Below are 18,238 nucleotides of genomic sequence, written 5' to 3'. Positions count from 1 at the left end.
TCTGTCGAGATGGTAGATAGCCCTTGATGGTTTCACTGGAAACGGCTTGGAAGAGATAATGACTAATCTTGGTCTTCTTTTAATTGCTACTAGTCCCGAGAACAATGAGAAAGTTTATGGGTGGTCGTCCTCTCAGGAGAGAAGTAAAAGAAAATCCTTGGTTTATTATTTATGAAGATTCTTTATCACGTCATCTCTTCTATCTTACACAACTTTACTATAGTGTGAATATATTGTGTCTATTTCTAACATGAAGAAGAACTATTCTCATTGAACTAAACTAAAAGAAGAAAAGAAAAAATATGGATTGTAGTGAATAGTATATAGTATAGTAGTGAAGTATAGTAGTGAAAAATATATGTTTATAGGTTCAATTTTCTCAAAAATGAAGCGTTGTACGAAAAAATATTTTTCACCTATTTTTCCACGTAGAATTGCATCTTTCACGATTCTTGGGAAGTTTTGTACTGTAATACATTACTGTAAATATATATTATTATAAATTAATACTAATGTATTTTGTATAAGTATTAAAAGCAGAGAAAGTAATTTTACTAGAAAAGGAGAAAGAAATTCGTGACTATAAATAATTGGAGACTCGTTATTTTCTGTTTCAGACTTGGTGCGGTGCACGAACGAACCCAACGTGTCGATACCTCAACTGGCGAATCTGTTGATAGAACGGTCGCAGAACACGAACTGGACAGTCGTTTTTAAAGCTCTGATCACGGTGCACCATATGCTTTGTTACGGCAATGAGGTAAAGGCCCCGTATCTGCAATGCAGAACAGGATTCAGGAGTACTCATGAGTGGCTCTCTCGATAAAGTGACTTCTCAAAAGCAATCAGGCGAACTTTCTTTCCCTTTGCCTCTTGATAAATGCCAATTTAGGAACGATATGGTAGTGAATATCTGATTACTTAATTGTAAAACACGAGAAACAATTGTACTTCCATATTCTTTTTAATTGGCTCTCCAATATGATGATTTGCTGTTACTTGAATATTATGCTTTATCTTATTCTTAAAGTTCACTGAATTTATGATAACATTTTATACTTTGATAAATTGAATAAATGTTTAAAGTCACTTAGCTTTTAACGTTCCAATATCCTATTAAATATATTTATCTATTTAATATACTTGATATAAACATAATATTGTTTGCAATTTTTAAGGCCAAATTAGAAAGAACTGTTTGCATGGAATTTTTAATTGGCAACATGAAATAGAATGTTTGGAGTATTATTTACATTTGTCAAGAGGTTGTCTAACTCATTTTGGTTCAGTAATGAGTTGAAGAGGGGAAGTGTCGTCGCCCTTGCCAGTCGCCTGTGCGTGAATGTGCACGGGGTCGAATAGCATGAGTCCGTGACCAGAGTCTAACATTTACGGTTTGCACATGCAATTCAATAGAACAGCAACTGTAACATAGTCATTTCCTTGGACAGAGCCACAACGGCGACAATAATGCTAGTAATGCGAGCGACGACCTGTTTTAAAATATTGCATACATTGTTCGCCATAATTCGTCATGGAACTTTAATAGGATATACTTGATCAATTTTTTAATTATTTCTATTATTTTAATAATTTTCTTAGAAATTATTAAATATAAGGAATTATAAAAACTGTATGTCTCTTTTGAAATAAAATTAGTTGGTTATTTTAACTTATGTATATTGTTAAGAGATGAACAAAGTATACATAACAAAAAGAAATATATATATATATATATATATATATATATATATATATATATATGTATATATCAGGTGATCCTAAAAAAATAAAACTTACAAGTGCAATGACCTTTCTGTTGCAGAGGTTTACACAGTATCTGGCGTCCAGTAACAGCACGTTTCAACTCAGTAATTTTCTCGATAAAAGCGGCGTTCAAGGTGACCACAATGTTTAAAAGAATCTTCTTGCATTAACTTCTGTCGAGTGGTTCAATTAGATGGTCGATTCCGGTCATCTCCCTATCAATGTTCATTGCTCCTTATTTTTTTTATCTTGGCAGTGATTTTAAATAAATTGTAGTATTTTATTTAAAACGGTTAACTCTCTTTAAAAAAAAGACGTTGCAGTATAAAGTATAAATATTAATAAAGAAATGAATAAGAATTAAATGGAAGTTCGCAAAAGGTGTGAAATAAAATCTTTGAAATATGTTAATACAAGAATTATGAGATGTGAAAAATTATGGGAGAATTATTCGAATCCCAGATATTGTAGAGAAATTTTTAATTGGATTGAATATTAGCTATATACATTAACCGAATGATAATCGCTAAAATAGCTATTAACGAATGAATTTAATTAATTGATAATTGTATGATTTACTTCAAAATTGCAGGAGATTAATTTGATAAATTAAAATCGCGTTAAACAGTGATTTAATTGAACCATTATCCAGGTAGCATGAAATTATTTTTGTTGTTGCTTTCGTCTTATACAATCTGTACACTGTATAATCTATTAACAACTTTACCAAGAAGTAAAAAAGATACATCCAAATGCAGCATGCACGCGAGCACATTCACACATAAGAATAGTCTCATAAACTTTAGCGGTTCAACACTTTAATTGCAATATTTTATTTTAAAACATAATAAAAGATATATATTTCTTCACTCCTTCAAAAGGATTAAAAATGTGAAAGCTAATTTGCAGCTAAAGTATTAACATAATTAATATCAAGATATTGTCAAAATCAAATAATTAGTTATATGTATACATATAGTTAAGGTATAACTGTTTCTAACAACACCATCGCCTTTATTCTGGAATCAACAATTTAATAATAAGTTCTTCCTGGCTAACTTCCTACCATTATGCAGCTATGTATGCGTATCTGGCATTCGTCTATGATTTACTAACCTGGAACTAATTTTCTCTCTATTTGGGCACAGCAGGAGCTCGTATTGGTGAGTTAAAATATCTTTCGATTTCCTTTCTCTGTGAATGTTCTTTCTGTATTACTATCCCTAACGATAACTTAATATTCTGTTTAACACTTGGCAAACAAATTGGATAATAAAGGAATTTTGACCAAATTTTAATCCTGAATAAAATTAACAATTAGTCTAATTCCTAGTTACTATTTATTGATGATGTTAAACTGTACAACAGGAAATTGAAAAATTGTATCTTCCGTATTCCAGACCATTATTTAAAATTTATGGTGCCAGTTGTGTGATTAAGTATCATGCAATAAATTCCCTGAGGAAATCAACATTCCACTTGTGATTTCTAGCACTAATTAAATTGACATCATCACACATTTCTCCTGAAATATGCGTTCAGGTTTCATGTAGGAGGTGAAGATGAATGTGTTCATAATTTGCGTGTCGCACACATTTTTCACGTTACAGGCTGAAAGCGTGTCAAGATCGATAATTCTAACAAAGTCTATGCCCGCTTTCATTTGCATGTACGCAATTTTTGCACTTGCACAAATTCAATTTTCAGTTCATCTTACCTCCTTTGGGAAAAGACTGGATGTTTATTTGTTTTATTAACTATATCCTGAAGTTTCTTTGGATTCTTGTATAACAATATGGATAAAGGATAAATTTATCTTTTAAACTGATCTTTTTTCTGTCATTAGGCTATGACATGTCACCATTTATTAGGAGATACGCGAAGTACCTCAATGAGAAGGCTCTTTCTTACAGGACTGTAGCGTTTGACTTTTGCAAGGTGAAAAGAGGGTAAGCGATCAACTTTGATTAATAAAAATGAAAGAAACTTGTACTTGTAGCAAATGATTTATTTTGAAATTGTGTTTCAGGAAGGACGACCGTACTTTGCGCACGATGAACGCTGAGAAGCTGTTGAAAACCTTGCCAGTTTTACAGTCACAGTTAGATGCTCTATTGGAGTTCGATTGCACCGCTAATGATCTCACCAACGGTGTCATAAACATGGCTTTCATGCTCCTTTTCCGAGATCTGATTAGATTGTTTGCCTGTTACAATGATGGCATTATTAACTTACTAGGTAGTATACTTACAATTTAATATTTTCTATGTCATCTTTGGAGAGAAATATTTAATTGTTGGTCCTAATTTTAGAAAAATATTTTGATATGAATAAAAAGCAATGTCGCGAAGCCTTGGACTTGTACAAAAAGTTCCTCATACGAATGGATCGGGTGGGTGAATTTTTAAAGGTTGCTGAGGTAAGTTGAATTAGTTTTTACGCATGAATCGCACAATTACGCCTCAAAAATTTCTTGAGATTAATTTTTATGCTTCTCCTTAGAACGTTGGCATTGATAAAGGAGACATACCTGATCTAACAAAGGTAAGAAATATATCTCAATTAGAACGTTGAGTTCTATAAGAAAGTATATTTGTGAAATTCTGAAAATGGACATTTCTTAGGCCCCTAGTAGCTTACTGGATGCGTTAGAGCAACACCTTGCCTCCTTGGAAGGAAAGAAGGGATCTGCAGCAAACACTCCAACACAGTCTGCAAGGTGTGTTAATTATAATTCGTACAAACATATAAAACCTGTGTTAACGTTCAGAGTAGGATTAAATTCACTAATTCTAAGGAATATTTTGCGATTTCTCTGTTAACAAAATGTTATACATGATACGCATATTGTATAAAAATGCTACGAATAAGGTATTTTTACTTGGAAAACAATATTTTCTATAGAATTATCATGGTTCAAAAAACACAATATCGCATATTTAGGCATCGAATCCTATCAGACTATTTCCTTTATTACTATTCTATTGCAAATTCAACGCAAAGATGCAAATCCCATTTATCATCCAATCGTTAATCATATTACTCTCCTCGCAAAATGTTTTGTAAATTGTAGGGTAAAAGGTAATGTTGGCGTTTCTTTTCTACTGCTTGAGAACGTGCGCTTCTTTTTTCGTTCAGGAGATTCTTTACTTCTTTCCTTCGTTTCCTTCGTTCTTCATTGTCTTTTGTTTTGCGGGCTATAGTGTCAACTATGTTTGGTATCAGATCAGTTTATTATTGCTTCTTATGATTTCTAAAGATTTTGTTCCAAGTCTTCTACGGAAATTTCACTTAGCTTACTGCTCAAGAGATTACATTTTATCACAGGCATTTTTTAAAATAGTTTATCGCTGATTATTGCACGATTATCTATGTTTCTGTTGATTCACGGTGTGATCACCATCTCGGTGATATATATATATATATAATTTTTAACCACTTGCGGCGAGAGCGCTTAATAATATTCTAAATCTCGTTTACAATATAAAATTAAGATACGGTATTTTCCAGATAAATGATCGCATTTTTGATTAAGATTTCTATCCTGATTAACCGATCATAAATAGATCAGTTTTTGGATCATTTGTTCGGAGACTATTATGTTTCCTGCGCAATGAGCTACCAAAGTTCGTACAACAGTAACAACCTTTATAATCAACATTTATTTCCAATTAACACATTCTTTAAACAATAAAATAGCCAATTTTGAATATAAAATTAAAAGCTAGGTGATATTTTCTTGCACATATGTCGTCTGTATATAAGCGTGCGTACCGTAGCAGTAGCAAACGAGAAAGTGTGTGCGTGTGTGTTTTTTTTCTTTTCCCTTCCTTCTTTTTCGTTTCTATTGTAAAACATGTTAGGTAGTATTACTCAACTTAATTGCTTGTGTGAGTTCATTTGAAAACATACGTAGTGAAAGATATAGATGTATAAAAAGAACACATTAATATCTGTGGATAAAAGAAGGAAAGCTAGCGTTACGCATGTACAATAATTATATATTTATGGAGCATATCTGTATGTACGTTTGGGTGAAAGAGCACTGAGTAGCTGAATTTTTTACACATCGTTGTTATCTTTATACGTACTACACTATTTCTTTTTTTTTCTTTGTCTTCTCCTTTGTTTTCAATGATCAACGTTCCTTTTCGCTCCTTTTTCGCTCCTTTTTCGCTCCTACGGCCACACTTATCTTCGCTGCTGAAAATGGCTTTTCTTCCTTTTTTCCTCCTGTGTGAATCCACACCACTCCATCGACACACATCCATCGCCCAATCATTACCCGAGCAGCAATAGAACGAATGTAAAGTCGGGAGTGTCCGCCCTGTCTTCCACCAGTACTGCGTTTGGAACAGCAGCCAGTAATAATCGCCTTGACCACGCCGGAAATGGACATATCGATGAAGCACTGCGGCAGCAAGCCCTCGCGGAAGAGGAGGCTGCTATGAATCAGTACAAGGTACTGAAAGATTTTTTATTTGAAGGCCACATGTGAAACACGTGATAAGTCACATTTCCTGTCTTTTATAGAAGAGCAATTTTATAATTCAATACGTTGTCAATCAATTCCACGTCAAAATTACCTTTTCATTTGATAATCCCCTTGAACATTTCAAAGATGTTAAAGATATTAATTATGCAGCCTAATATTAATTAAGTTAAGCTAAGATAACAATTATATTAATATTATTCGTTTCTTACAAAACATTATGGACTTATCGATTTTCGAAAAACTTATACTTTTGAATCTATCATGTTATTCTCTTCTTCAGCTATTTCATATTGAAATACTTCTTTTTAACTACCAAGTGTCATAAAAGTCATAAAAACCAGCAATTTTATATGGATGATTTACCATATTTTTCCATGTGGTTTTCATTTATTGTAGTTAGATTGTAAGACTAAGGGGCTCAGTAATTATAAAAAACTATTGGTTCCATAGCTGACCCGATTCCCTTATTTTAGGCGAAAGTGCAATCCCCATCGGGCGGACCTAGTACGAATCCATTCCTCAGTTCACCGACCAACAACGCTAATCAACCAATAGTAGATCTATTCAGTTCACCATCAACGACAACGACAGCTGAAAGTCAGGTAACTAGGAACTTTCCTCTTTTTAGAATACATAATGTCTTTTGTTTCCATGATAATTTCTTTATAAATTACATTTTGTTATTTTCAGCCGCAAAAAGCGTCAGACGATTTGCTCCAATTGGCAGGGAATCCTTTCGCGGATATGTTCGGAGCGCCACAGCCTGCAACTGCATCGACCACACAAACGCAGAACAATATGTGGATGACTAACGGTAACGGTAAATATGAGTATTTTATTTTATATAATTTAATTAATTATGTTATTATTGTATCTTATAATAGCACAAAAACGATACTAAACCTTTTCTTCTCTTTTATTTATTATCACTGTATTATTTATTATCACTGTACATTTTTGGCGATTATTGTACGATGATTATGTTCTTTATGTTATTTCATCGGTCTGTTTTTATTTTTTGATTTGTAGGTTTCGCCGCAGTGCCCCCAGCAAATAATAACTTTGTTACAGATAACAGTTTCTCTTCCGTATTTGGTAATCAAGAGTCGAAATCTGGTGAGTACTTGATCCGACCGACCGCTGGTATATGAGATAAAGATTTTTGATCTCTCACTTATCAAGTTAAATGCACTGTATCTTCTTTTTTTCACATTCACACTGTACATGTATATATTCATCTCTTTTTATGGTGAAGGATTTCTTGCTTCAGATTTTGTATCATACCTTTGCATCTTACTAAATCGTTTAGATTCATTGACGATGCCTGGGCAAGTTAATCCTAAAAAACGGTTGTAGCAATATGACAAGAACAATTCGATTAAATTGAATCTTCGGATACAGTGAGTAGTTTTTATTTTGTGATCAATCTCAAGATGAATTCTTTCAAAACCTTTGGGGTTAACCTCTCAAGTATCATAGTATTACTAATGTAATAAGAGGCATTGTTATTTAAAGAATATGAAAACTATGGAGAAGGAGTACAATAAATCATATTTCCGCTTTCTACAGGACAGCAGTTTTAACATTTAGTATGCTTTCATGTTACCAAAATTGTCTTTTCATTTGGTTCTGAAGTTAAGCATGTGTTTTTCATTCCTTCCAAAATTTTCGAAATACTCCTCATTGTATCATAAAAATATTGCAGATATGAAAATGTTGCTTCTCTTAATAATTACAATTTTTAACTCCCATAAAACTTTGTCAACTTATTAGATACTTTTAAAGGATTAACACCTTTGAGACTAACAGATTGTTTTAATTTTTAATCATGCTATATTAAAATTCTCCTGTTTGATCATAAAGTGGCATTAAAATCAGAAATTTATCAATTTTTTACCTGTGATCTTCATATGCGAATAACGACCATGCTTCTTACTACAGATCCGTAGACTACACGATGTAACAATAAAGTTTACCTTTTCATACAAAATTCAACAAGCTTTCATTGAGAAATATATCAGAGTATTCTATTAATCGGCCCGATTCAAGAACTTTATTGTCAGACATGTGTACAGTCACCTATAGTATCATCTTCAATGCAGCGTGCACGTGTTAGGACAAGGCACGACAAGTAATGTAGTCAGAAAGCATATCAGACCCTCGCGAGTAATATGCAATTAACCCCGCATTGAGAAAGTGAAAACGCTAATAATCGATGCACCTTGATTTCTGCGCAAGCTGGTGCTCCAGGAACGGCCGGATCCGTACCAAATCCTTTTATGTCCGACTTCCCTTCCCTTGGTTCCCAGTCAACGCAGTCAAACGCAGCCGCTTTCGGTCTCTTCGAGCAGAGTGCCGCAAACGTTGCCGCTAATGTGAGCGGTGGCGATGGCCAGCAACAAGGGCAGATCGGCGGAGACCTGTTCAGTGCTGGCGGCCAGGCAGATCTCTTTGGGGGCGACTCTGCAGTGCTCAGGACCGCGGAGGGTGTCGCTGGGGACGCCGCCGCGGAGGCGGCATCCTCTGTGACTCTGACCTCCGGTAAGTCCACTGCCACGCCGCCTCCCAGACCGCCGCCTCCCGCGACAGCGATGAACGGTACACCTAGACCAACCTCGCCTACAATGTCCGGAGCGGCAGCTGGGAAACTAACCACTGGAACGTCGAGTACCACCGCCGCCGCTCCAAGTAAGAGCGCGTTCGACGATTTGAATGATAGCATTCGTATGGCACTGGGCGGGTCTCCGTCAAGACCGGCACCTATATCTCAACAACTACCAACCGCCGCGCAACAAGCACAGCAACCTCTGCAACAGGGTTTTGGCATGTTCGATATGGCTGCGAATATGGCTGCCACCGGGCAATCGGTCATGCCTGGAGGGCCGATGGTCGGCTACGGTATCCCAACCCAAGTCCCGGCGGGGTACGGTTCTCCGGCTAAGCAGCCGACCTCAGGTGACGGGAATGTATAGATGACTATCATCAGTTTGCATGTCAGAGGCATCAGTGATGCTTTTCAGTGGCCCTCATGAGCCTGTGTACTCTTGTGTACCTTATGATTAACTCTTTCACGCCAGATGTTACATATAAGCAATGTTGTACTTTAAAATGAAGACTACAGAAAACCATGATAAGGTGAAATTCTATCTTTATAATATTTGTACAATTTTTTGTGGAATCTATATTTCATTATCAAGAATTTTCTATCAATATTGAATTTTACTAATTTTTTTACACTACCATCCACAAATAGTTGGACACCTGGCTTAAGTTGATCAAAAATTAATAATAATAATAAAATAATACTTTTGGAAAAATGATAAGCATAACAGGATTAAGTGATAACTGCATCTATTTTCATTAAAACTGGTCCTAATTTTAATACAGTATATCTTCCTTATAAAGACAAAAAAGAATATTTTTCTTAATGATTGACCAAAAAGATCTTTGCTTCTAAAGCTTCCAAACATTTGGTTGTGAAAGGATTAATGTTTACGATATTTTAGTGTAAAGAAGGGGGTCTAGTAATTTGGAGATAATATAAAGAAGTGAACCAATCTTGCATTCTTAATGTTTTAGATTTATATAATGATATAATAATTCTGGAATAACGTAGAGAGGGAAACCAAATTTGTAATACCAATTTCAAATTTGTCACAAAAGTACAAGCTCAGAAATATACAGCATCAGTGATTTGTGTATCTGTTCTTGGTTTGTGAAGTAGATTTTCACTGAATTGTTCATAAAGGTTGATTATTTGATGCATTTGTAATGCTTGGATGTATACCTGCTGGTACTGGCATGATGTCTTTGGAAAATTTTTACAATTTATTTTTTTGGAGAATGTAGAGGTATATTGTAAGTACTACCTGAATTTACTATTTAATTATCAATGCATAATATATCCAATAGATTGTGTATATATTTGAAATATTCCTTTTTCTTTACATCTTTCTCTTACCATTTTTAATTTTTTGCAGTTGGATATTAATAAGTCGATATTTCAAATTAAACTGCAAGGAATTAAATGACTGTATATTGTACATTTATTCCATATAATACGATGATAGATGAATATATATTACCTTTAGTCAAGATAATGATACACGTATTCGCACTGTATACTCTGTTAAAGTAAAAAGCATGGCTTTTCCAGAGTTATGTACTTGCAAATGTTGTAAACTTCATATATAAAATTATAAGGGATATATTCTTTTATTTTATTATAATTTATCCCAGTTAATTGCAAGTAGTTCAATTTTACCATCTTGTTTATCGAAACCCATGCTTTTTTATGTTCAAAAGTTTGGTCCTTCTTTGTGTATCATTCAATGTGCAATAAGAACATGTAACCTTGGGTTATGCTTTATGGGGCTTTGGCTGATGTAGATGTTGCTTAGGTTTTGACAGTTTGGGCATGATGCTGATGCCTACCACTGTAGCTGGAGATAATAATATTTCAGCAGCAGGACAACAGCAGAATGCAACATCCACTGGCAAAGTCCTAACTGGAGATTTGGATAGCAGCCTTGCTAGTCTTGCTCAAAATCTGACAATCAACAAAAGTGCGCAACAGCAAGTCAAGTAAGGTGTACAAAATTTTTTGAAAACTTGATCTTGAAGACAGGAAAGTAGTATTTTTGTTTCTTTTAGGGGTATGCAATGGAATTCCCCCAAAAACGCTGCTAAAACTGGTGGTCCAGCTGGAGGATGGACACCACAGCCTATGGCAGCTACGACTGGTGCTGGGTATCGTCCAATGGTGAGTTCAATGTGGTGACCAGTTCTCCAGTGCTATATCATTATCAGCACGCTGTTGTTGGACGTGATATCTTTGTTGTCAGGGTATCATGACCCCTACTATTCTTATATTACATGTCAGATATCTTTATCTACTCTCGCCATTTGTTACTGAATCACTATCAGCATGCTATTTTTTATCGTTATAGGATTATTATTTATTATAAATAATTATCCTATAACCATGTCTAATAAATTATCTTCGTCTTCGGACTTGCGACACGATCTTGTTTAATTCGTTTTATATTTCTAAGTATAAATATAGTCGATCAGCGAGTTTAATGTCAGGAAAACACTTACGAGTAATTTACAACGTTTATATGACCGTAGATTATCGTAGCACGCTTGCTTTATCGCTCACTAAGCTTTCACATAATCAATGATTACGATAGATCCTTGTCCTTTTTAATACTCTGAAACATTTAGCTCGGTTATCGTGTTGCACGTTTGGATGCACTGTGCATTATTTTATATTCAAGTATCACTGTAACACTAAACACAATTATTGAAAGTTCACGAGATAAACATCTTAAATATAAATTGTACTAGACTTCCTTTGAATTAAAATAAATTAGAATTGTAAAAAACGTTGACCACCTTAGTACGAGGTAAAGAGGAAATGAATATTAGAATATAGAAAACATATTCGTCGATCCATACACTTAGCTATACAATGCATGCATGGCATATGGCATGCTACCTGCTGTTACAGGGACAAGGAATGACGCAACTCCCTTCAACTGCTATGGGCTTCCCTCCCCACACTGCACCATTGGTAAGTTCCAGTTTCCATGGAATTAAATATGGTAAAAAAAAAAAGAAGTGAACATATCGCTGGTTTGACTTCACATTGCTGTACATAACAAGTATTGTTACTAATTAGTTCCCTGAAAAAAAGTTATGCCATTAGATGTTTATTGGATGTTTAAATATGACAAAGTTTTTTTTTAGTAACTGATTGTAGAGGAATAGTTCATAGAATTCTGTAACCATTGTTCTCATCAATGTATATTATATCCTTAATATTTCCCTGCTTTGCATTTATTCATACGTGTGATGCACCTGAGTGTTTGATTTAAACTACTTTCTCTAGCAGAGTTGTATGTTTATAAGTATGTCGTTTGATTATTGCATATGAAATACCCTATTGTATAATAAACTCAATGCTACTTTCATAAATATCTATTGTACACTAGATTCAGATTTGTAAAAATGTAAATACACTACTTTTACTGTTCCGTATATCCACACATGTGTAAAGTGACACAAAACCTACAATACAAAACAGGACAACCCAAATACAAAATACTAAAACACAATGAGCTCCATATATTTTGATTTGATTGAATATAAATGGTCAAATGTTGAAAACATTGTTAACAAAGGGAAAACAATTACTGGAGATAGTTGGACTTGGAGTAGTAAAAATTCCAGAAGTACAGATACAGTGTATCTGACCAGTCGGCTTTCTGGTGTCCCTAGGGAATGCAAGGTGTGCCAATGGGCATGCAGGGCATGCAGGGCATGAGGCCAATGATGAGCACAATGCCTGGTGGTCCTGGTGGCATGATGGTCGCAGGAGGAGCTGCATCAATGATGATGCCCAGCACAAATCCCATGATGGGTGCTAATCTTCAGCAGCAACCGCAGCCACAGCAGCAGCAACAACAATCCCAGGCTGTTCAACAGCCGCAAAATAATCAAGTCCAACTTGATCCATTTGGTGCCCTGTGAAGAGATTAGGTATCTATTTGCTATGCCCTTGTCATGAAGAGAAATGTCAGTGAAAAAACTGTGAATTGTGATTGGAATTAAATAGACATTCTGGAAATTAAAAGGTCTCCTGATTTTTTACAGTGATACGTAACAAATTTTATCCACTAATTCATCTAATTGAATTCTTGGATTTTAATCAGTTAGTTTGTAAATAAAATAGAAAAATAAGCCAAATGCATAGACTTGGTGATTTTATTCTAGAGAGTTTTTCTTAAGAAGGAAGAAAGCTATGCATATCAGAGCATATTGTAATGAATTGTATCTGTATATGTTTGTGATTAATATATAATATAGCATGATTATGCGAATCTGTCCAAAGGCAGCTTTGTTTGTAAATGATTAACAGCTGTTGAACAGATTTCATTTTACACAAAATACTCGTATAACGATGCACAGTTCCATCTGAAGTACATACATAATTCCTATCAGGCTCATTTACTAATGGCACTGGTTTCTAGTTAACATTGTCAATCTGCACTCAATCAACGATTCAATAACTTTACTCATAAAATGTAAAAATAAAGACAGCACATCAAAGGATTGCAATTTGATTACTAAACAGATACAGCATTTAGTAGCTTTTGGATAAGTGAAATGGTAATCAGTTAAGAAGGTATGAAGTAGCTTTTAATAGATACAAAAAGATATTGTATTATATAATATCATTCTTTATCAAACTTTATAATATTTATAAAAGACTAACTTAAGAAAACATGATCACCTATCCAAGAATTACCATGTTTAATATTAGTAATGAGTTTGAAAGTAATCTTCATATGACCAAAATTGATTTTTTCTTGCAGGAATTCTGATTGGAATCGAGCAAACGAAGCACCAACTTTGTAAATACCGTGTAATATGCCTAGGAAATGTGCCCTGCTTGCTCTTGTTATTCTATGTCATCCGAGAACCGCCCGTCCTCATGAAGAAAAAAGGAGAAGAAGAACAATATCGAAGTTTATCGTTGGATCGTTCTTCGGGAAACGCGACGGCGCCGACGGGTTCTCATTAATATACATATTATATATATATATATATATTTCTACTGCTGATTGAGTATAATCGTATATACGGATTTACTCAGTTTACGGCGGTTGCCTTACAGAGATACGCGTAGTCTCAGTGTATACATACGTATATATATAGTCTTGCGGAACGACTAAAAGAAACAAAAGATAAAAAAACGAAAAAAAAAAAAAAAAATAGAGAGCTTAGAGACAGAGTTATGAAAAATGAAACATGAAAAATGAAAAAAAAAAAAAAGATTGTACGAGCCGTATTACGTTTAGAATTCCATGAGGTACGTGGATGCAACTATTCCGTATGAGTTGACTGTGATAGTATTGCATCGATATTGTAGTGTTTTCCAGTGATCGAAGGGAGAGCTGGAAGAAAATGAGGGAGAGCCTGAGAGAGCGTGTACATGAATATTTGAGAGCAAGAATGAATGGAAGGTTGAACGAAGAGACGGAGTTATTAATGAAAATGTTTCGGTACAGGAGGTAGGAGGTCCAAAGTAGTTCCATATAAGCTTTATATATACTGGAACGTTTATCGAGTTTAACTGAGAATCATCTTTTCGTATAATATAGAAAGAGCAACTATGTTGGAGTTGGTTTCAAGTCATGTCGATTCTAAACGTACATACACATCGTGGAAAATTATACATAGTTGGCTGATGCATGATGTATCCATAGTAAAAATGTAAAGTACGTACGTATTTTGCGTATACATGTGCACACGCGCGCGCAATTGTGCAGGTGCATACGTACCCGACTATATTTCACAATTCGTGCGAGAAGATATAACGTTAAAAATATAAATATTATCTGAGAAAGAAAAATTATACATATATATATAAATGTATGTGTATGTATATGGCGTAATCCTAATAATGGCGCACCCGTGTCGCTCTGTTTCATTTTTTCGTACTATCTTTACCGGTATATATTTTGATTTCGACTCAGGGCGCTGAAGCAGTTACGACGTATCCTTTATTAAAGTATTAAATACTAAACGATATACATATATATATATATAGCGTGCGAGAGTGAGATTGTGCGAGTGAAAGAGATATAAAATGGAATGTTAGGTGGTCTCACTAATGTTCTTTATCCGTATACCGTTCCGAACTGTCTTAATTAGGTAATTAAAACGAACTATATATACAAGTTAAGATTATGATACTCATGCGATAAATTATAATGAATGTAACACGCGGATCTACGATTCAGTATGGTACTATTAATATATAGTCAATAATTCCTGTTCTAAGGTCTAATTCGGGATTCATTTCATCCCCTTGGCGCGTGCAGCTACCTCCATGAACAATGTTTGCTATATATTATCATAATACATTATATAGTAATATAAATATCTTTATTCCTGTCTGGAGTTTGCGACACTCGAAGAGGCTGCACGAGATCCTAAGCGGAGAGAAAAAATGCCCTGTAAATTGTACCAACTTCTTTTACTTTATTTCCCGTGGTGTTGCATCTATAAACATTCTTTCTGGCTGATTCGAATGGCGTTGATTAGAGGAACACTTGTGTATAGGAACGGAAAGAGAACCTAGAGAAACTGGAAGTGAGACTTGAATGCTTCGCGGTCACTGGAACCTACCTATTTGATACTCATTCAATGAACGCTATGATTTGTGAATTAGCAGCGATTTTCGCTTTATTTGGAGAAATTTCGAACGATGTAAAGCAAGCGCTGGTTTGTAAGATTCTATGAATTTTTACAAAAGTTCGGTAAAACCATTTGATAAAATTGAAAAATATTCTTTAATCAATGAATTTATAAAACTATATTAGCAAATCGAGTAAAACATAGCTGTTTTCAGCACAAGAGGAGTTTCTTGATCAAGATCCCAATATTATGACTGCAGAAGAGAAGGCTGTAAGAAAGGAAGAGCGAATCAATGAGAATGTGAGAAAGTTTAGTTCAAAGCGTTGGATTTTGGGAGGTCAGGAGTGCACAGATGTTTCTTTCACATTGGACTACATGCATAAACCACATTCAAGATCCAAGAGGTATAAATTATACTTGTTAAAGTTTAATACGACGAATGATTTCTCAAGTAATGAATCTCTTTGTTGAAGCGAGGTTAAGAGGTTCCCAATTCTCTAAACGTGATTATTCAAGGAATTTGTGCACTCCTGATGCGAAGTTTGTGTCTGCGACTTATTTAACTTAGGTGTTCTTGTATAATATGGTTCTCGCAGTTGGCGGAAGTAATGGCCATAGGAGACTAGATCATAAAGTACATGTTCAATTAACGACTACAGATCATGCAAGAAGAAAACTGGTCACCATTAAGTTTAAATGGGTGGTCTCTGTGTTGACATTCTGCGTAACCTTGGAAACTTTTCTTTCGTACAGTAGAACCTCGTTAATCCGAATTTCTTGTATAGAAGAAAACTTATTTCGAATTAGTAGGAACGAGGTTTGAATTAATGAGGTTTTATTTTCGAAGGAGGAACTGGGCCGAAGAAGTTCTTGAACAAAGTACACTGATAGGTAGAAAAGTTTCTTCGATTATATTTTTCTTAACTCTATGTGCAAAAGAAAGAGAGAAAGGAAAATATTTCTACGAAGAAACTTTTGAATCGTAACGAGCGTGAAAGAAAATCTAAATCGAAATAGTTCAAGTGGAACATCCAATGGAGTTAGGGTTAACGAAATCTCACTTCGCACAAAAGATGTGGAAACCATGATAATGCAGAACCTCGTTATTTCGGAATCGTCCAGAGTTGTCCAGATTACCGAGATTGTACTATATCATCAACGAAAAGCGGAGGAGAAAGGAAATTGTAATTCTCTTTAGGCTTGAGAGCAATGGAATAAATGTAAATCGATCTTTTTATACTACATGGTTTAGCTTTCTTTTCTTTTGCTCTGAAGAGGTTTGGTTGTACGATCGTGTAATGCGTTTAGAACAATGTTTTACATTGCAGTACACAAAAAACAAACGTTCGTGTAAACTTACTGGTGATCGAGTGTAACAGGACAATATTACATATACATATATAACACATATTTTATCGAGGATTATAGGGCAGTAGCGATCCATGTAACTCTCCCCTATAAGCTAGCGAAAGGCAAGGCGATTTTCGGAGAGGAACAAAACGAGAAACGAACACTATATCAATATTTTTCATCGATCAGCCATTAACACGTTCAGTGTTATGAAACCCAAGAATGATCTCCTAACTTCCCTGTTCTTACTGCGTTACAACGTCGTGGAATGAATGTTGAACAACACATCATTAATGATCACTAATTGACTGACAAGGGTCCAGTAGTATTGTGATTTGCAACTGGTAGAGTGGAGTCTGAGTGATACGTAGCTCAAAATGATACTCGAATGCTATGTAACTTATGTATTGAGTGAAATTATAGTGTCCCCTCTTTTGTTTTGTACCAATAATTACTTAATATTTCAATTATTTTGAGCAACGTAGTAGTAGTCAGCAGAAGCTGTATACTCTATCTTCAGTTTCTAGCTAACGTTAGGTTAAATAGTCGTGGAATCTCTAGTAGACAGTAAGTTGAACTTATTGTCATTTAACTCTATTTCTCATTAATTTTCAAGTGTACAGCCTATTCCTGAATAGAAGTAAATATTTATATCCATGATTATTGTAAATACAATTAGATACTTAGTTAGATGAATTGTACATATCATTAATTTCTTCTGCGAGAGTCCATTCTATCCGATTGTAAGTTGATGTTAATACAATGTTTAACTTATTTGCCAGTAAATGTACGGGAATGTAAGATTAGTCGAGGGCACTGAACGTGTTAAAGACCGTTCTTGAGGGAAATCCTGTGTAAAGTCGCTAGCCTTTAGCGGAAATATTTTGTTTAACGAGAAAGTAACATGAGAGAGAATGAGAGAGAGAGAGAGAGAGAACTAAAAGATTGGACGAGCTCGGCCGAATCGATATATCGGTAGCAAACTAGAGAGTCTATAGAAACACGGAGAGAACCCGTTATTTTTTCTGATATCATCTAATGGGAAAAAGGAAACCCTAGTATGCCATATTATACATCTCGTTTTTCCGTTCTATCTTCTGTTAGGACGTCTCTCTTTAACGTAAGTAGTTATAATTCATGCGCGTGAAATTCAAAACGGAAGAAGTACACCGACTATAAAATATATTAGTTGAGATGCTATTATTTACGGTTAATTTGTATTAATTGTCATTGATATCATTATGCGCTACGAATATGTTGTAAACGATTATTATGTAACACATGAATGGCGTTTAATAGAGTATTTATTGAAATTACTAGATGTGTCCATTCTTCTTCGTGAAAAGAGAGATAAACTAACATTTACTTTATCCTAGCAAGCTTTATCTTTTCTTTTCTATAGCTAAATATTTACTGACA

At 34.7% G+C, this 18,238-nt stretch overlaps 1 protein-coding gene across 24 annotated transcripts in view; it reads left to right on the top strand.

The window, feature by feature from the left end:
* The window catches only part of LOC126925737 (phosphatidylinositol-binding clathrin assembly protein LAP), a 32,492-nt gene extending 14,357 nt beyond the window's left edge, over positions 1 to 18,135 (top strand). The window contains exons 2-19 of one of the 24 annotated variants that reach the window (XM_050741629.1): positions 618 to 760; positions 1,826 to 1,901; positions 2,919 to 2,930; positions 3,614 to 3,716; positions 3,797 to 4,005; positions 4,080 to 4,186; positions 4,270 to 4,311; positions 4,392 to 4,486; positions 6,061 to 6,229; positions 6,736 to 6,864; positions 6,953 to 7,082; positions 7,292 to 7,378; positions 8,501 to 9,217; positions 10,663 to 10,846; positions 10,916 to 11,024; positions 11,775 to 11,837; positions 12,545 to 12,805; positions 13,642 to 18,135. In XM_050741629.1, coding sequence (XP_050597586.1) covers positions 618 to 760; positions 1,826 to 1,901; positions 2,919 to 2,930; positions 3,614 to 3,716; positions 3,797 to 4,005; positions 4,080 to 4,186; positions 4,270 to 4,311; positions 4,392 to 4,486; positions 6,061 to 6,229; positions 6,736 to 6,864; positions 6,953 to 7,082; positions 7,292 to 7,378; positions 8,501 to 9,217; positions 10,663 to 10,846; positions 10,916 to 11,024; positions 11,775 to 11,837; positions 12,545 to 12,796 — 2,627 coding nt within the window. In that variant the 3' untranslated portion in view covers positions 12,797 to 12,805; positions 13,642 to 18,135. Of the gene's footprint in view, positions 1 to 617; positions 761 to 1,825; positions 1,902 to 2,915; positions 2,931 to 3,613; positions 3,717 to 3,796; positions 4,006 to 4,079; positions 4,187 to 4,269; positions 4,312 to 4,391; positions 4,487 to 6,060; positions 6,230 to 6,735; positions 6,865 to 6,952; positions 7,083 to 7,291; positions 7,379 to 8,500; positions 9,218 to 10,662; positions 10,847 to 10,915; positions 11,025 to 11,774; positions 11,838 to 12,544; positions 12,806 to 13,641 lie in introns of all 24 variants that reach the window. The other 23 variants (XM_050741633.1, XM_050741634.1, XM_050741630.1 and 20 more) reach the window with 23 other exon arrangements.
* The last annotated feature ends 103 nt before the right edge of the window (positions 18,136 to 18,238 follow it).

Source organism: Bombus affinis, chromosome 16, assembly GCF_024516045.1.
Source record: "Bombus affinis isolate iyBomAffi1 chromosome 16, iyBomAffi1.2, whole genome shotgun sequence".
Taxonomy (NCBI): Eukaryota; Metazoa; Arthropoda; class Insecta; order Hymenoptera; family Apidae; genus Bombus; species Bombus affinis.
This window is presented reverse-complemented; position numbering and strand designations above follow the sequence as displayed.